We start from the raw sequence: 20,225 nt of genomic DNA on the forward strand, positions 1-20,225 counted from the left end.
TTGCAGAAGCAAGAAAAGCTCCGGCCTAGAGCTAAGGTAGGAAAGAGAAACTTTCGCATCGATATGCGCAAATCCTAATTCACACAGCATAACTATACGACGCATGTACGTGTGAGTAGATGAGTTTGAGTGTGGAAAATAATAATGTTACCACGCAACGTCTAACGTGTACCATTACCACCAAGGTAGCTACGGTAAAGTATAACTTGAGAAGAGTATACGGTATATACATGTGGAAGAAATTATTAGATTAAAAAAATTAATAGTAGAATTACCAACAGTGTGAGAAGAATTTGTTAGTGATCAGTGGAAATGAAATCAATTGCTCAAGGTGGTGGAGGTCGCACTTCCATGGTCAGTGTTGGATTCTTGAAACAACAAACAGAGCCATTGGACCAATGTCTCCAACACATTTTGTGCATTAAAGGGAAATATCTTTAGGGTAAGCATGCAAAGACATGCGCACAAGATTATCTCAGTTCTTTTTTTCTGTCATAAGCAGTAGATCTATGAATGCGGAGAACAATACGGGTATAAACCTGAAAAATTCTCTTCATTGTAAACACATGTGTATTCATACTTTTTAATTATTTCCACGAGCCTCTAGCATTTACATTATTCATTCGAAAGCTTCTAGACTTAACAAGGTGGCCCCAGATAATTTATAACTGCGGTACAGTCTAACACAAGTACTTTCGTTTCTTCAATCTCTCACTACGTGTGAATTGTTACAATATTAAATTATAGTCATCGGATAATCTGTTGCGACTGTTATTTCAAGTAAATGGGGCAGTAACTATAAAATAGATTTAATATGAACGAAACGTTAATTAAAGATTTCTTAAGTTTCAGTATAGTAGATTGGAAATATCTGTCCTCTCCTGAAGCGAAGCTTATATTTCTCACTCGAAACGATCCTAATCTGCGATGTAATCAGAGGATATTTGGTGCGTAAATTCTGTGCAAATTCTAGAATCTATAGTACCTGTCGCTCAATGAGCTTCTCGACGTATTCGACCGTTCGCACACGACGTTCACCCGTCACCTCATCCACATATTCCTCGGTACGTCGAGTGACCTTCTCGTCCACTACTTTCTCAGATTCGCGTATCTCTTTAGGGGGACCCAACTTGCTGCGTACAGCAAGTTTAGGAAAATCTGCACTAGACGGCCGTAACGTAGTGAACTATGATAGTAAGACAGACAAATAGAGCACCGTTGTAGTTACATTGTAATTCACAAACACTAAATCGGAGCCGCAAGCAAAGAAGTAATTAGTAAATAATTGTGGTTAAATCGACATAATAAACATAATGCTGGTTAATTTGTATCGGGTACATTGTTAGACTGCATAGTTAGTGATAGTATGGTCGATGCGATAGTACTTTATGAATGCTTACATCAGCTGTCTTTTCTGGTTCAAGAACTGCAATGACATCTGTAGAATCCTGCATTGTGTCTACTTTACTCGTTGTATCCATCATTTCACTCATTTTTTTTATTACTATCTGTGCTTGAAGAGCATCCTAAATATCAATATTTCATATACATAAGTTAACCGTGGTACTGGGTGAAGTCTGATTAATCCAGATATTAATTAGAAGGTTCGTGGTATAAAGTAAAGGGCATGGAACAGAGAGATTGATAATTTACCTGTTCAAGGGACTTTAAACGCGCTTGTCTCCATGCCGCACGTTTCTCTGCTCTTAGCGTTCTCTGTTCAGCCGGACTTAAGCGGCTTTCTTCATCGTCATCCGAAATTATACCCTACGAATATAGAGAGGCATTAGACGAACGGCATAAGTTTATGAAATAATTTCAATTATTATAGATTAGGAGTGTCGAGGTGGGATCACATTCCGTGACTCCTGATTCAACAACTATCCAGAAACGTATGCGGAATGTTCTTTAACGCTCGAATGTGTCCGATTTCTTTCAGAATAGTTTGGAGTCAATGCGGTTTATATAAACAATTAATTTTAATGATTGAAGAGATTTAATAAAGTCAATACCTCCTGTACTAATTTCTCCTTCAAACGGCGTTCTGCTTTTGCTGTCCTTACACTGCTTGGGAGGTTCTGCAGAAGAGGGATCGAACTTCGCGAGCTCAGTCGGCTACTGCAAGGTAACGAGCATGCACACTAACAAATCATATACATGTGCCAAAAATTTAATGTTTATTTGTTATAAAAAGAGATACAAAAGCAATCTTCAGTACAAGGGCAGAGGGGACATTACACGACTCATATAAGAACAGTAAAAAATACAAAATTAGGCTACAGTACGCGAGAATTAAATCTATGAGTAATATAAGGATCGGTGCTAAGAGACTTTACAAAATAATTATGCTTGCATTACTGTTTCAATAAGAATGAATGTTTTTGTATAAATAAAACCATAGATAAGTGTTAAATAATGTTAAATAAATAGTAACTATATTCTTTAGAATCTTTAATATGCGCTTGCTTGCAGTGCATGTAATGAATATGTGCTGAAGCATGTGTCTTCGTTTCTGGAAGTTATATTACAATAAACGCAATCTTCATACACCTACGACATCGCCTTATTAAATGAGATATGTAATTTTATTGTGTATTAAATGCCTATGTAAGCATAACCACAACCTTGAAAACAGGATTGGGTGTAGGAAGGTACTTACTTTAAAAATGAGGGAACTCAATCATTCATGAGCAAAAGTTTTATTTCTCTAATTTAATTATAAGTATAAACGTTCTAATTCAGCGTTTTACATTAACTAGTTTTAAAAACAATATGTTCTCCATTTTCTGTAATGCTGTGGTTGAAGCAATTTGACAAAACCGTCCTATACCGCCTGCAACATTTCTTGCGGGACTTTAATTCTTCTCGGATACAAACCTTTAGTCATTTAATGGTGCTGACGCAGCAAGGAAACACCTTTCTTTGCTGTAACCCTATAGGAAAAGTCAGCGGGAGACTAATCGGAAGATCCTGCTGGCCACATTATATCCACATTAATTCTGCTGAACATGTTAATTAACATGAACAGCATCAATAACGCATCAAACAGCAGAAGCACTTAAGGGGGTAAGTTACCCTCGATAGCCCTAAAAAAGGCCTTTTTCAAATGCAAATTGTAAAGTGATAAATGACAGTAGAGAGAACGTTTATTTTTCTAGTTTTAGTCGTTATTCTATGAGCTTTAACACCAAAAAAGAAAAGTCTAAATACCTCAGAGCAGATTTTCGAGAAATAAAATAATACAATTTTTATGTTGAAAAATACAATTTTATCGGTTTCTTGTATGAAAAATATTTATCTTTTTTTTAAGAATTTATCTAGAAAATCTGCTCCCGACATATCGTAGGGAATGGTTTTCTGCATCTCTCATTAAATTTTCATCCAAATCGTTGGAGCGGTTTTCGAGATTTTATGTTCACCATCAAACGGTGCACCGCATACACGCCTCTACGTTTTTACCCACAACTTTTATGTACATAGAGATATTTAGACTTTTCTTTTTTGGTGTCAAAGCTCATAGAATAACGATTAAAACTAGAAAAGAACGTTCTCTCTACTGTTATTTATCACTTTACAATTTGCGTTTGAAAAAAGGCCTGTTTTAGGGCTATCGGGGGTAAACTACCCCCTTAATCTCTCGACGCGTTGATATGCCACGGTCGGCAAGATGTCCTGCTGACTTTTTGTGCTGGGGTTATTTGAAAGAACGACCGGTCTCTCGCTATATCAGCACGAGTATCCGCTTAGATTGGTACTTAATCTACGGCCGCGGAGAACATAAGCGTTCCTTTAAATTTAAAGTTTGCGGATCATATAAGAGCACTAATACTTTTCGATTGTACTGCATAATAAAATAATTTCCACCGATTGCATTCCTATTAGCATCGTTATTCTTGTCTTATATAGATATAATGGTCTTCGTCGTTTTGATCTTGAAGGAAACACATCACTACCCTTTCTACTATTATGATATACTATTTCCCCTTTCTGGAAGATCATTACGCAATCGCTAAGAGAATCAACTTCACAATATTTTCTTTCCCTTGACATTATTATTCTTACAAGACTACCACAAAGAAGACCGTGCGTCGGAAAAGAAGGAAGAGAAGTTTATTGAAAAGAATAGATGTATCATGTGCAAGAGCTGAATTACTTCTAATATTTTTTTGCTGGCTAACTCGTGAACCACAGCACGCGCCACGAGTGAGACTCATATTTTCAAGTTAATTGGTCAAAGAACTAAAGGTTTGTATCCGAGAAAAAAATGCAGGCCACTCGCAAGGAATTTTGCAGAAATTAAAAGACAATTTCTGTGAAGCGACTTCAACGGTGCATTGCAGAAAATGGAGGACATCTTGTGTTTAGAACAATGTTGTATCTGCAAATTTTTGAATCCGGATGTTTTCACTTTCAACTAAAATGAAGAAATGATAGGTTTATTAGCGACGGATGATTGAAGCGATATCCTTGAGGGTACGAATCATCAAATGTGTTCCTCGTCACTTATTATGGGGCTGCACTTATTTGATCACATGTCTACACAACCCAGGATCTTAAGGTCACTAATGTACAATGCGACACAGCGAATTCCTCTGAGCGAGCAGATATACTTGCCGGAAGTGCCTCTTCTTTCTCTCGGGTTACAAGCGCCTAAGAAAAGGCACCTTCAACTGGGTATATGTGGACGTTCGAAACGATTCATCGAGGTGCAGTGTACAAAGAGTATGCTGAATATGTACCTGGGCGCTTGACTCGCCACCGAGACACTAGGAGGTGCTATCGACTTCACCCGCTGCTACTTATACGACATCATTACATCCCAGCAAGACATCATACTTGATTTTTAAAGTAAGTTCCCTCCCACGCTCAACCCTGCACTAGATACAATATAAATGTGAATTCATAAGTATACACAAGTATACGTTATTTTTTTTTATAAAAAGCACTTGCTAACATATAACGAAATTGCTTATACGCTGGTTCTAATAAGCATGCACAATATAGTAACATATAGTAGTCAAAACAAGAAGCATCTATTACAAGATATATACATATAAACATTTGTCGTAGATATAAAAATACTGATATTTACACAATATTCCGTTATTTCATATTTCTGTATGAAATATCAAAACGCTAATTGGTATCACATAACTTTTTGAATTAAGAACTGACTATAGGAAGAATCTCTTTTATACTATTTTGTGAACTATCAATTACCTACAAATTATACAAACTATAACCATCAATATGAGCATAAGTACTTTCTTCGATCAAAAGATAGCTGCCTCCTATCTATAATACTTATGTAGTATAATACGAAAGGCTATATCCAGCATTTTGCAACTGGAGAATTTATTTTATATAATTACAGTTTCATATTTCTATGTACAGAAACGTGTTTATATTACGAATGAGCATTAAGCAAAGAAGTTCTACAATACTCGTGTATGTGATTATGTGAATGCAAATTAATTTAATTCTTTTATGCTTTTTATGATGAGTAATCTATTAAAATTCAGCGCGCTACTAGCATGATGTTTGAAAACTCGTGAAATGCATACTTGGGCCAATACGTATTCAATTTCAGCGAAATGGTGGTAAAAGAATTAGGATACACACAAAATTTACAGCTAATTAAGAATCGTCAGAGTAAAATTATATTGCTATTTCGAAAAATGAAATTTTAAAAATAAACTATTATTGAATTTCAGGAATTAATTTATTATATACATATGCAATTGTTGGTGACTACCGTTCATTATTTTATTCTTTTTGCTCGATGGTATGCAGGCGCGAAGAGATGGAAACAAAGAAAGAAATAAAAAGATAAAGAGAATTTAATCATCACACTTTAAAATGTGTAGAATGAGTACAACTTAGCTTACTTAGGTCGTCGATTATCCTGATCTTCTAAACTTTCCTCCAAATCTTCAAGACCTTCGTTTTCATCGAGCTGAGCCCACGATTTTAGTTCATCCCGCGTCAAAGTGGCGATTTTCTTTTCTAGAAACAGACAGTCGCGATTGGTGGTTGTATAAATTATTCATATACACATTATAAAGTTCAAAGTGGAAATTAATAAGCAACCTACCTTCTTCTTGTTTCATTTTCTCAACTTCATCCTGGCTCAGAAAACTGAATACTTTTTCTAAGAAAAGAAAAGAGACAGTAAAAGAGATATTAAAGTGATACATTGCGTTGCGTTGAATTTCTTTAGAAAAGTTGTTTAATATCAACCTGTCTTAGGAGAAGGTTTTAAATGTTCCTCCATGGCACTTTCAAACAACTTTTTCTTGTCGCTAACGGACATCTTTATCAGAGGTGGTGTTGGTGATGGAGTTGGCGAAGGCTGTGTTTTGAAACTTTATATTAATAACAAAATTCCACGTGCTGTTTATCACAATGCAATCAATTAATGGCAGAAATTCATGTATAAATCTTATAAATCATAATCCATCACTGTTTCGTAATATTAGCACAAATATAATTGATAGGATTCTATCAATACAGTAGGACTCCCCTATCGGTTCCCCACAAGTACTCTGTAAAAGTCACGAATTATCCCCACCACTTTTTGGGACTGACTCAAGCTGCCAACCCTCGAGACTACTTAAAGTAAGTACCCAGGAGAGAAGCCTGATGGGTTTAACAGCTACTAATGTATGTAAAAATGAAGTATCTATATCAGCGCCGGTCATGCTACCATTTTCAGGGCTAGGGCAGCCGCTATTGCCCAGGGCAAACGCTGTGGGCAAAGCTCCGGGCAGTGACGTCAGCTATCGTTACAGCGGAGTGGGAAGGAATGGTTGTGGCGGGAGTACAGGCTCGTACAGGTCCTTGTTCATCCTAGTGCATCTGTACCGTATTGCCCGGGGAGGCGTGTCTTGCCCGCCGCCAGCAAGTGTTTGCCCCGGGCAGTCTGACCTCTATCGGGCAACTCCTGAACGGCGCTGATCTATATTGTGAATTTATTAATCTTTTAAATACTTTTGGTATACTGGCGCAAATGTCGCGGTAATAATAAGATGAAACACAGTTATATTCGGATTATTTCTTTGCTAATTTTATACACTATATTTTTTGCTCAGTAACTCGTGCCTTTTAGTTTCGCATATCATACACTCATCCCATATCACGCACCCCAATTTGACGCCTCGATGCAAATGTCATAAACCGCAGACGGTTGACACTTTGGCACTCGACCCGAGGGCCAGATGGTTGTGACCCAGACCTAACCCATACCCTCTTTAGAACCTCCAGAAATGTTCGCGGCCGTTTCATAGCCGCGAAACTATTCGGGAGTCCTACTGTACGCACACTTGTGCCTGTTACATGCACACCACTGTATTAACATTCCCTAATTTATACTTGAGTAATGCAAAACGTTTCGTTAACGTGAGTTATGTGTACTATGCAGCAAAGGTCTATAATTTAAACGTACCAGCTTTCTCACTAGAGTTTTAATTAAGACTAGGTGAACTAGCATTAGTTAAACATGCTTTTTAAACCCACCTCAACCTGAATATTCCCATCAACAGAGCGTGCGTTCTGTTGTTTGCTAAAAGAAGTCGAAGTGCCAAGATGCCCCATGGATTCGGGAGAAGTCAATGGTGTCGGAGGAAGTTTGAAACGAGAGTAAGTGGTATTGGTGGGATTTTGATAGAGATATTTGTAAGGAGCAATTTGTGGCTCAGAATTGAATTTATCATGCAGGTTTAAAGGTTGCTCTTCCTTCGGCGTGGTCGAAGAGGTGTGATTCGTTGGTTCTTTGTTAGTAATTGGTGGGAAATTGGCAAAGGTGATGTGTTTTGGTATAGAATTTCTGTTCTTTGGAGAAGAGTGAGTTTGCCTATTAATAGTGTGATCAGAATTCATCGGTGGGGCGAGGATAGAGACTAAAGACTTGGTCGATGGATAATCCACTGATGTTCCAGCCCTGTCTTTCCTTAGCGACTGAGTAAATAACATGAAGAATTATATTAGTAAAATTAATGCAATTCTCTATTGGAAACTACAATACAAAAGAAATATAAAATCATAGCTGTGTAGTACAGAAAAATTGTACGAGAAAAGCAACGTCCAAACACAAATGATATACTCTGGCAATTTTTAACAACAAGAAATTAAATGTACCGTTAACTGTTACATCATTAAATAAAGATATATTTTCCTGATGTTCGATGTTTAGAATATTTGACTTTCATAAAACTAGTACTTGTACTTTAAAAACAGATTTATTTTCAATACTACATCTCATACAAAATCTATATCAGCATTAAAAAGGAATTAGTTTTGAACTTATCCATCCAATCGTTTCAATCCTTTTACCATCTGTACATTCAATATTATATCAATTGTACTATTATTGCAACAATTCATGCAGCTTTGCGCATAATTTTCTTTGTATACCCTTCCAATGATTTTAAATGTATTAAAATCGACTTTATAAAGTTACTTCACGTTTGTACCCTATTCTTTATCTTTTCATACGTATCAATGCATCGCAAGTGTATTCTGAAATAATATAAATTATTCAATTTCTATCTCGGATCGTACTCAACTCATTAACAGGAACTTATAGTCTCTGTATCATCGATCGTGAACACGGAAATTTTATTCCCTTGCTTTTTATAGTATTAATAGTAATTAAACATAATTATTTTCAGAAGAACCTGGGGCATTGATACACTCAAATAAAGCACTGCGCGTGTCTCATTACTATATCAATCAACTGGAACTTCAACATTAACATCAGTTTTTTTTTTTTTAATAATTAGATATAAATACTATCTTATTTTCATACTTTGTAATATAAACATCTGGTCCATTAGATTTATGTCAACATGTAACATTTATAGAAAATTTGTAGAGTACAGTACACTGATTTATATTTTAATAATGATATGAGTTTACTACACCAGTAACCATTCAAGAACGCGTAGTATTTATAACTCGGAAAGAAATGCTAGACGCATAAGTACCTTGTCAAATAATATTTAATGTCTGAAACGATATTTTTTTTTTTATATCACTTCTTCAACTATACACCATATAATGAAGTGTAAATAATTAGGGTTTGATATTTCAGGATAAATTCCCTTGGCTAGTGATACACGCATTATTTTCATTCACTTTGAGTGGTGAAATATATAAAAATGAAGATATAAATATGAATTACAGGATATAAACTGTCCTCTATTATGTAATGATGTTTATATTTCTGGAAGTAGTAAAATATCCTATTCTCCTTTACACGAACTATTCTGTTAATAACGTAGAAAAGATACACCTAGCATATTGACTACATACCATACCAAAATGTCTGTAGAAATATTTATAAAACTGATATTTACTTTCCGTTAATGTCGTGAACAGAAGAATGCTAAATAAATAGGGCTACTGAAAACAACATGTTGAATGTACTACAAGCAACGAAAATTTTAAACTAAATTATTCCTCAAAGATTATTAATACTTTGTTACGTATAAATATAGACTCTCGTTCCTTCGGTTATCAAGCCGTGTATCACAAAGGAAAACATCAAAAACAGTAATACCTCCTTATTGCTAGGAATGTAAGTTCTAAGTATATTAATATAGAAATCTCTTAAAAAATACAAGGTGGGTCATACATAATTTGCGGTACAACATGAATGGGGACTATTTATATAAACAACAATAAAAAGTGTGGGATAAAGTTTTGTTCCAGAATTTATCAGATATGTATGTATTACGACACGATTAAAGTATCCATTACTCATTATTTTTCTTATTTGTTAGCGTTTGTAAACATTGATAATGGCGTGGTTTAAATATTAAAAGGAACTGAAAACACCACATCTATCGTTCAACAAATCGAAGAGGCATGAATGGGAAATGCTGGGATTTCGTTTTTTGATCTTATAAATTCTTGTACAATTTTTTTGTGGTTGCAAAGGGTGTGATATGGAACGTTAAGGTTAGTATTGTACAACCACGACCGATAAACACGACAAAAGATAGTAATGCTCCTGTTAATAGAAGTATTACTATCCCAAGAAATTAATGTAAAATTATATAATATAAAATTATACCAAATAATGTGTAAAGAATTATTGTATTATTTGAGTCATACCACTAAGAAGTTAAAATAAATGCCGAGCGATATACGGAAACACTAGTGTCAGAAATTAACTACGTTTCATTTCTTTATTGTACCGTATAGAGGTGTAGCGGAGAATGAGGCTAGATGATACAGGGGCAGGTTGATATAGACGAATTATATATGTAGCTTAATTTGAGCGAGATATGTGAAGTTTGATGTTCAATTCTTTACTACGATTCAGTGTACGTCTGTGTACCTTGACGTTAACAAAAGTTTTTTAACTGTTTTCGTTTATATGGAGAAACAGTAAATAGTTTTGATACATCCAAATTGATCGTCCAAGTAACATTTTTTCATTCAGTTTGTATGTATTTTCTCAAGTTTTCGCTTACTATATATTAAAGAGGAAGGACCAAAGTATATTTTGGCATATTTGTTATTAAGTAATTAATGCAAATAAAAATTTAAAAAATTTAAAACTGAAGAACGTATCAACTAGCCCCGGTCTCCCCTATTGAGGAAAAATATTGATTTACGAATTGTGATATTATGGGCCCTTTTCTTACAGCATCGTCAATGTTTACAGATTCTAGTATAGAAGAAATAATGAGTAACAAATAAAAAGGCAAGCACTTTAATTAAGTCGTACTCAAGTCCGTGTATACACGGTGAAGTTTAAAAAGTAATCATCTTCTCGAAATGCCTCTTCTTGTGAAAAAATGTTGTTGGTCATTTCGGAATCACGTTCACACAAAGAATCACCTATTTTTCAGTTGTACTTTGGATCATGCCCCACCTTCTATAATTAATATACTTCTAACTTGGCATTCATATTAAAGATAGGCATTGTATACTGCCATTGTGGTCATCTCTTCTTACTTTCCATAATTTCTGATATAATACCCAAGACAGATTCACACGAGCTTTTAAACTCAATCAATTACAATAGTCAGTTATACATTTCTAACATTTCATGATAGATCGCGAAACAAGTCTAAGAATTAATGTACAAATATTGCTAAAAAATATCTGCTAAATACGTGGGAAGCTCTCGTCTATGACTTTTATCTACCTATCACAGAAATATATTTTCATTTTCATTTCCATCATTTAACCAATATTTATGAACAAAGGAGTGATGAATATGTACACGAGAGTCTGTAGCTAAGGAGAATATCACACTTCCGTGACGATTAAAGTCTTAACCCCATTCAAACCAAAGCGAGAAACCAATCGCAAAATCAATCCAGCCAGTCAGCATATTCGCAATAATACACTTAATATTATAGTGGCAGTATCAGTAACAAATGGAGTAACGATAGTTAGTTGTGTAACAATTATACCCATGAAACGCAATAAACAGTGATTATGCGAGTTAACGACATGAATTCCTTAGAACAATTTATTATGGCACAGTCCTGCGGACTCAGAGGTATGGACGTAGACACAGGGAAAATGAGTAGAGGGTAGAACAACTCACTCCTGTTAGAGGGCAGCCAAAGTAGCACTATCACCTTCCACTCTCTGTAAACACGTGAAATATCTCTTGTTTTTGCTGCTCAGGAGAGCATGCGACACTAAGAACACTGACAAATGTACATTTCATGCGTCACATATTAAAAAATAAGTAATGAGATTCAGAATGAGTGTATGCTAAAGACAAGTAAAATTTCTTTCTAGCAATAAGGAATTCTTATTCAAAGTGTAATGGACTAAAGAGTCAATATTGCTTTCCTTCCGGTAATATTCAAGAATTAGTAAATCATTACCAATTATAATTTTTGTTCCTCTTTGGAGCAGTGTACTGTATTAATATTCCTTCTTTTTTTTTCTCGATGTTTACTGTACATGAATTCTAGACTAACACGTTCCTAATTTATTTGGCGATGTAAAATAAAATACATTTAGATGAAAACTATTTTTCATGCTTATGCAAACGTATAAGGATGTACACAAATGCATAATTTACCATCCGATTGTATAGAATTGAAGTTCTCGCAATGTCGATTATATTATTCGGAAAGAGCTACGTTTCTTTATTAGCACCACATTGTACCATAATAATTTTTCTATTTTCGAGATAGTGAAAAACTACTTTCCTTTATAGTTTTATTATTAACACATTGGAATATTTAAACGTCGCTCTCCTTTTGTTCCAATGCCATTTATAAACCATGTAATATTTCTGTTAATAAATTATACATCTATGTATCTAGAAACACACATACACGCACACGCTCGGGTACATTAGCACAATGAAATATGATGGTTTATAATTGTGAATAAATCCCATGTTAAAATCATGCATTCCTCGTACACGAAACGTAAAATATAAAAAGCAATAATATTGTGTATACAGTAATTAAATTAGAAAAATGCAACCCACGTAAATAAAAGGAGTTCATAACATTGCATGATAGTAAATAAATTAAGCGTCTACGTGTGCACAAATATCAACACCCTCCAGTTAAATTAATAAATTATTGATGAAAATGCATTTCACTTATGCATCCAATTTAAATGATTTCTTTTGCACGTGGTTTAAGTGATATAAATTAGTTGTCGTATTCGCGTAAGTAAAGTGTTGTCGGTAAAATTGACTACTGCTAGCAAATCAATCGATGTTTTGAAGAACATGCAAGTATATTCATTTTTTTTCTACTAAAAGTTTAGAAAGTAAAAAGTACTTACATTTGTATTTTGTGGAGCTAAAGTGTGTTTGCTCATCACGATAGTGGTTGTTTTAAGATCTTTTGTACCACCCGGCGATTTCGGTGGTGCAACCGTCATATCGACAGGGCTGTTTGATTTGCTTACTAATGATTCAGCTGCTCTTACTACGTCTAATACCTGAGGGGCATCAAAAAGTTCAGTATTAAAAATAGTACTATACTACAATACTGATAATACCAATTCTCATTAGATCTTTTTTCATTCCATTTTATTTGCAATCTAATAAAGAGATATGAAACTAGAGATTTTATTCGTAACAGAAAAGTTTTCTCGTACAACCTTCCTTTATTATCGAGAAAAACCACTTTGAAAATACGTGCGATAATAGAGAGATTGAAAAATTAAGGGGGGATTGCGCCTTGTTGAGCCGAAAAATAGGTAATTCTTTATGAATTTTTTCTACAAAAACGGTTCGACAAATTAATTTGAGGTTTGGCATGCTGTTTTATTGTATCTTGAACTATTGTTCTGAATTTTTGTGCGACAGTGAAAAAAAAAATATGGCAGATACAAAAAGAGCGTTGAAAGATAATCGGATGGTCTTGGCGTCGACGAAAAGTACTGTAAGGGTTATCCGAAACACAAAAAGGAAAAGAGATTCTTAAACTATATGAATGTGGTTATGGGTGGCAGTAGTAGATGCATTAAGAAAAATTAAAAAATGTTAAAATGGCAGCCATTTGAAGAAGATGAAGCGCCCTGATTTGAGTCTAAGAAAGGTTTTGCCTCAAAATCGGGAAAACTTCTTTAAATAAAAAAGGAACGGTAACAGATGCGGCAATAAATCTACTACCACCGATAGCCATATTCATATAGATTAAGAATCTCTTTTCCTTTTTGTGTTTCGGATAACCCTTACAGTGCTTTTCGTCAACGCCAGGGCTACCGGATTATTTTTCAACGCTGTCTCTGTATCTGCCATATTTTTGTTTTCACTGTCACGTAAAAATTCAGAACAATAGTTCAAGATACAATAAAACAACCTGCCAAACCTCAAATCAATATGTCGGACCGTTTTTGTACAAAAAATTCACAAATAGTTACCTATTTTTCGGCTCAACAAGCCACGATCCCCCCTTAAAGACACCGATCGTTCGAATTAAACATGCAAAATATACAGCACATAGTGCGTAATAATTTATATATAGACAACACTTTCACACAATTGCTTCAATAAAACTGATTTTAGAAAGTGTCTTATCCTCTACGAAACCTACTCTAATCAACTACAGTCTGTACCAAAATTCGTTAAATCCAGACTGGCAATTGATCAAAATCACCCGTACCCCCCAACAGATCTTCTTATGCCAACAAATTTTATTGTACATTTCTATTTATTTTTGCATGAAGGACAACCTTCTCGATTATACTACTTATATATCTTACTTTTTCAGGGGTTGATTTTTCTCTATGTTCGATCAAAGCCCGTTCTCTTTCTTCTTGCTCCCACGCCACAAGTTCAGCTTTCATTTCTTGTTCTTGTCTCAGGGTTGCTGCTTCCTCATCGTCACGATCCAAACTAGATACACTCTGTGACAGAGACTTAGTACCGTCTGCCGTGGCATCCTTGAATTCCTTAGACGTTCTAGACTCTTTCGAATCTCTACCGTCAGATACTGGCAATATTGGCTCAACTTCGCTTTTGTCATACCCTTTGCAAACTACCAATGTAATTGTATTTCCTGAACATCTCAGTATGTTCACTGCTTCTTGGTGAGTTGCGCCGAGCAACGAAGTACCGTTAACTTCTAAAAGTCTCATGCCCACCTAAATTAGACAATGAAAAATTGAATTACACGAAATACTTATTACTATACTATTACATAAAACTTAACCACTGATTATAAAGAATAATTACCTTCAGTCTTCCATCCCTTTTGGCCGCGCCACCAGAATTAATCTTGGATATAAAAACTCCTTCGTCTGTATGATCAAGGGGATTACCCTTTTGTCCTCTAAGTCCACCTTTAATGTGCATGCCCAGCTTTTCACCTGGTTCTTTCGTAATCATCAATTCCTAAAATGCAAACAAATGATGAAGATGAATCTTAATTATATTCCTCTGATGTTAAATACCCGCAGTTACAGAACATTTACAAAATATCAATCTTCGTCTCTATTCCTTTTATTTTCGGATATCGAAACACTTGAAAATTTTTAATTCACTTTTGCATATAACATACCGAATAGAATTTTAACGAGAAATTTACAAACGTATGATACGATGAGTATATTATTAATTTTCTTTAACATAACACGAAGCCTGAAAAGCAATGGAGAAAAGAATTTTAAAACTATGTATAATCCTAGCATAGGCAAGAAAGCAATTGTTTATGATGTGGTGCTGAGCTCGTTTGCAGGCTTAATATAGGGATAAGCATGAGATCCAAAAATTAAAATAGCAGGTCAAATAGATTGAGTACTTACTGTCACAGGGATGTACTCTGTTTCGACCAGCTTGTAGGACAAATTATAAATAACGGCATTAAGGTGAGGAAATCATTATAAGCAAAGCAGCAAATGCCGTCGTTTGCAGATAGTAAGTAAGCATTAATTGATAAATGTAATGAGATAAAGAAAAAAGTTTCTCGATAGTTTGCTAAACCACAAATACATAATTATAAAAAAACTTGTACTCTATTCTATTTTATCTAATAAACTAAAAGTATGCGCGTGTTTTCGAGAAAGGTTGATTGCTTTGCGCGTTACAATGCAACGTAAAATTCTGTATTTACTCGAGAAGTTTTTAAGTGTCCGAAGATGAAAGATTATAAAAGCTGAGGTGCGTTAATATATTCACTGTAAACTTGTACTTTGAAAAGTTGCATTTTGGCAGAGATCTTCGAGCTAAGCAGCTATCTCGCAATTAAGAGACAAGAATCTTGCAATAATTAGCAGGCAGTAAATAAATAGATTATGAAAGAATTACCTGATAGTTCTCCGGCAATGGATCATGTTGAACAGTAAGCACAATTTGATCTCCTGGTCGCAGAAGTTCCATCACAGCCTCTTGATGCGTAGCTTTTGTTACATCTGTACCGTTTACCTTCAATATCCTGTCACCCATTCTTAGTTTACCAGACTTCGCAGCTATACCCCCAGGCACGACCTTAATATTAATAGAATAGTTGCAACACAATTTTGTAGCCATAATTCTTAAAATTACAATAACGTGTGAATATACATAATTAAGACCAAAAGTATTCGGCCACCCTTTAAAGTCGCATAACTTTTTTAAAATTAATCCAAACGACTTGAGTTCTTTTTTTGAGAAGCTAGAAGGATTATTTTGCTATGTGACAAACTAATCCTTCTAGCTTTTCAAAAAAACTCAAGTCGTTTGGATTAATTTTAAAAAAGTTATGCAATTTTAAACGGTGGCCGAATACTTTTGCACGCCACTGGATGAATTTTGGAGTACTTATCGCTAAGGAATGTTGTTAGTGATATTAAAGAAAATCTTGGTAAATGGTTTAGAAACTTACATGAGATATAAAAATTCCAGGTTCTTTTGCACCAAACGGAGTGCAAGAATGATCCGTACCTCCAATGATACTGAATCCTAAGGATCCTTCTTTTACAAGAACTACATCCTATAACATTAACAATACATATATAGATTTGGTTAATATATTCAACACAAATAAGACATAAGCGAAGAAAATCATTTTTACATATAAATTTTTAATCATAAATTTATGGGTCGCTTTTACATATGCACTGGTTCAGTTTGTAAGAAGTAGAAGAGGAAAATGTACTTAGTTTATACTACTTACCTATTTCCATGCCAGAAGATAAGCACCCAATGTATCGAATAATCCCATATAACCAAATCTCTAACAGTATTTCAAATATGCTTTGGCAATACACGTAGTGAAGAGAGAGATTCTAGAAACTGTCTTTGGACTATAGTTATTTTCTAATCGAAAATAGAGAAATTTAGGCTGGGGGGAAATATTGCACGCTTCAGTTCAGTTTAATCAAATTCTATAATCAGTTTCCTTCTTTTTACAAAAGATACTTGTTTACGAAAGACACTTTTAATCACTAGTGTACATTAAACTTCTCACTCGCTTTTGTTCTTTACCCTTCCTTTACCTTATTCTTTTATATTTTTTACGTGATTTATATGTGAAATGAAATTATCATTACATTAAAAAAAAAATGTAGAAGCATATTTGCAGTCTATGGGGAAAAGAAAAGATGCCAAGCTGTGCAATATTTCCTTCTACTAAGTTCTTCTATTTTCATTTGAAGGACTATAGCCCGATCTATTCTTTAGAATCATCTTGCATAAGGAAAATAATTATGTTCAAACGTTGGATCAAAGTAACAGCAATCGCTTCAGAATTTAGAGGCATGCAGTAAATTACAATATAATTTATACGAATAAAAGTAAACACATATACGAACAACATCCACAACAATTTGTATATCGTTGTTCTCTCCAGAATGGAAGTCAATTGTTTTTAATAAAAAATTCTACCAAGCTTTGTTATATAAAATAATGTAAGATCACAATTTATGAAAACATTATTTTCTTTATTAAGCATGCAAAAGGGAGACCACTGTACCACCATATTCTCAATTATTTAGGACATGTAGCTAATCATAATAAAATGTTTCTCAAACAATTGTAACGTCGCTATCGCATTGCGAATTGTTAAAATTCAGAAGTAGCAATTTAGTAAAATAACACTGATCAGTATTGTGATTATCACCCAAGCATGGAAATAAGTTAATAAATAACGAATATTAGCGTTTAAATTTTACTTAAAGTATTTAATACGTAGTATTTAAAGTTCGCATTTAAAAAAAAAACTCAATGGTATATTGAATAAAGATTACAAAGCATACCTTTTCGTTCAGATGTTATATGAATATAATTTTAGTACTTTCAATGCAAATATGTTTGTCTATTCGAAAAATGAAAATTGAACAAGATTATCTCAACCCAAGTCTTTGACGGATAACCTTCCTTAAACTGCACGTACGGTATAATTCATGCATCTAACTACCAAGCGCACATACCTCAATGATCACTGGCTGTACCAATTCATTTTCTGTCACTCGAGTTACGACGGTCTCGGTGAGAGTGCTCTTTGTGATGGTCTCAGTAACTTTACCAAGTGTAGTGGGGGCCGGAGGAAAATTGACATCTCCAGGTAGATTATCAGGCTGCTTTATTGTCACTGTCACGATAGGGCCTTGGTGGGAGGTTGGCGACGGCGAGGAAGTAGGAGGTCGAAGGAAATGAGCGGGAATCATAGCCTGAAATTCTTCGTTGGTGATAGGCTTGGGTACCTGTATATCCTCCTGGGGTGAGGTCGACCTAGGCTCTGTAGAAGATGTGGGCGTCGAGCTTGCAGTTGCAGTGGGTGTAATCGTCGGCTGTGAAATGCTATGCCTCGGGGCAGGTTGTGGATGTGGTTGGCTATTTGTTGGGCTTGGCGATATCGAAGGAACGTTCTTAATACCTCCCGATTCTGTAACACCATTCATTTTTGGCACCTCTGTAGTCTCGAGTTTCATAGGCGGAGGTGTCTTCGAGGTTGGACTCGGCGACAGAGTTCTGTCGGCATCGACGGAACGCCGATACCCAGTGTAACCTGGTCTATTCGCTATGTAACTATTGGCGTTATATAATCCTGTGTACGGTCTAGGTGCACCGATTACACGCGGTGACTTTTCTGAAGGTGTTACGACCGTGGCCGCGTTTGCTTGTGAAACAGGGATGTCACGTTCGACTACCAGTCGGACGAATCGTTCCAAACCCGTTAGTAGACCGACTGCTTGCTCGTGCTTAGCTCCTCTCATTTCAACTCCATTAATCTAGAAGGTAATATTATAATATTTCAGATAAAATGCGTGCAAAACCATATTACGGTATGTATCGTTACATCGCACAGAGGGGTGGGAGACCCTAAAAGACGACAGTGATACTAGTTCACAAGATCATTGACATGATCACTGCATTGCCGTATAAAAAAAAAATAAAAAGGTTTCACAGATTGTGTTATTAAATATGTACAAAAATGTATTAAAAAAGTTTAAAAGAGGAATCTTTTGTTTTATTTACTTTAAAATAATCGTTTTTGATTAAGTTAATTAATTAACACAAGTTTTCATGACGCCTAGGAATTGATGCCAACTTTTAGGGTCTTTCACCCCACTGTGCATCGTTAAAAATAAACTTACAGATATCACTTTGTCTCCAACTAATAATTTACCGTCTTTCTGCGCCACACCGCCATCGGTTATTCTCGAAATGTATATTGCCTGAAATTATATTTGAAGAAAAATAAGAACATCCAGAAATTGCATGTATATAGAAGATAATGTTAAAGATGTTATGTCTTACATCACTGCTGTCCTTGAACGATGGAGAACCTTCTCCACCAGCAATACTAAATCCAAGTCCATTTTGGTCCCGTATTAATGTCGTATGAACAAGAACAGATACCATTGGTTCATTCCCTTCTTTTATCGAGGGTATAGGTTCCGGAATTTTCTTAGTCTAATTAACATAATGAATATATATTTAAATTTGATATATTTCCTAAGAATCTGTATATCGAAGTTTTTAATTATTGAAATAAATAATTGAAATACCTTAATAGCTTCGTGAGGTAAAGAAGCGTCGCCATTTTCTAAATTATGCAATAAACCTGTAGATGATACATGAGACGTCGCACTTGGAGCTCTACTTGTACTCAAACTGGAGCATACCGAATCTTTCCTTGAAGACGCCTGCTGAATATTATAATCAGCATTAATTACATCACAGCGAACATATTTAACCCTTCGTGGTCACACGGGGTGTACCGCACCCCAAGAGCAATTATCGAATTGATATGTCGCGCCTTTGCGTCTTTCAAAGGGGATTTATCGCAAAAACAAAAGTAAAAAAAATATTTAAAAAATCGGGGTTACCTCACAAGCGTGGAGAGTCGCTCATTTTCAACTACAAACTTTATCATATCAAAATTTGCATTTCTAGAAAAAGACTATTAGACCATGCCTGTATAAGTATTGCGAATGTGCAATTTTCACTGAAAACTTAAAAGATTCAAAAATACGAAAATGGTAACTCAAAAAATGACGTTGGGGTGCAGTGAACTCCATGTGACCAATTTGTGATTATAAGAAGGTGTGACCACGAAGGGTTAATAATGTATTACCTGCTCATATGGTGGTACTATTCTCGTAACTTCTCTTTGAATTACTAGCACAAGAACTCGCCCACATGCTTTCAGAACTTCTACAGCATCGTAGTGGCCTACGTTTACTACTGAAACCCCATTTACGGATAATACTTTATCTTCTACTTTCAAACCTGCCAAATCTGCAGGGCCACCTATAAAATGAAAAATTACAATTGAAATTTGCATAATTCTTATCCCGTG

General features: G+C 35.0%; 3 protein-coding genes across 13 annotated transcripts in view; 1 reads left to right on the plus strand and 2 right to left on the minus strand.

Moving 5' to 3' along the window:
* The window catches only part of LOC143371513 (transmembrane and ubiquitin-like domain-containing protein 1), a 66,771-nt gene extending 57,877 nt beyond the window's left edge, over window positions 1-8,894 (minus strand). The window contains exon 1 of the mRNA XM_076816753.1: window positions 8,883-8,894. The gene's annotated coding sequence lies outside the window, so the exon portion shown is untranslated. The remainder of the gene's footprint in view (window positions 1-8,882) is intronic.
* Window positions 1-20,225, plus strand: part of Dnali1 (Putative inner dynein arm light chain, axonemal Dnali1) — a 130,320-nt gene that overhangs the window by 20,466 nt on the left and 89,629 nt on the right. The gene's annotated exons all lie outside the window — the stretch shown is intronic.
* The window catches only part of Scrib (scribble planar cell polarity protein), a 76,753-nt gene that overhangs the window by 400 nt on the left and 56,128 nt on the right, over window positions 1-20,225 (minus strand). The window contains exons 16-34 of one of the 11 annotated variants that reach the window (XR_013086029.1): window positions 20,001-20,176; window positions 19,432-19,572; window positions 19,181-19,336; window positions 19,018-19,098; window positions 17,851-18,651; window positions 16,305-16,412; window positions 15,749-15,928; window positions 14,678-14,836; window positions 14,206-14,586; window positions 12,778-12,936; window positions 7,516-7,956; window positions 6,241-6,352; window positions 6,095-6,151; window positions 5,889-6,006; window positions 2,013-2,118; window positions 1,654-1,767; window positions 1,401-1,526; window positions 986-1,186; window positions 276-368 (exon numbers count right to left, since the gene is read on the minus strand). Coding sequence is in view for 9 of the 11 variants with exons in the window: in XM_076816719.1 (XP_076672834.1) it covers window positions 327-368; window positions 986-1,186; window positions 1,401-1,526; window positions 1,654-1,767; window positions 2,013-2,118; window positions 5,889-6,006; window positions 6,095-6,151; window positions 6,241-6,352; window positions 7,516-7,956; window positions 12,778-12,936; window positions 14,206-14,586; window positions 14,678-14,836; window positions 15,749-15,928; window positions 16,305-16,412; window positions 17,851-18,651; window positions 19,018-19,098; window positions 19,181-19,336; window positions 19,432-19,572; window positions 20,001-20,176 (3,659 nt within the window). In the remaining 2 variants the exon portion in view is untranslated. Of the gene's footprint in view, window positions 1-275; window positions 369-985; window positions 1,187-1,400; window positions 1,527-1,653; window positions 1,768-2,012; window positions 2,142-4,739; window positions 4,878-5,698; window positions 5,779-5,888; window positions 6,007-6,094; window positions 6,152-6,240; window positions 6,353-7,515; window positions 7,957-12,777; window positions 12,937-14,205; window positions 14,587-14,677; window positions 14,837-15,748; window positions 15,929-16,304; window positions 16,413-17,850; window positions 18,652-19,017; window positions 19,099-19,180; window positions 19,337-19,431; window positions 19,573-20,000; window positions 20,177-20,225 lie in introns of those variants that run through there. The other 10 variants (XM_076816719.1, XM_076816715.1, XM_076816720.1 and 7 more) reach the window with 10 other exon arrangements.

This window comes from Andrena cerasifolii, chromosome 7, assembly GCF_050908995.1.
Source record: "Andrena cerasifolii isolate SP2316 chromosome 7, iyAndCera1_principal, whole genome shotgun sequence".
Lineage (NCBI taxonomy): Eukaryota > Metazoa > Arthropoda > Insecta > Hymenoptera > Andrenidae > Andrena > Andrena cerasifolii.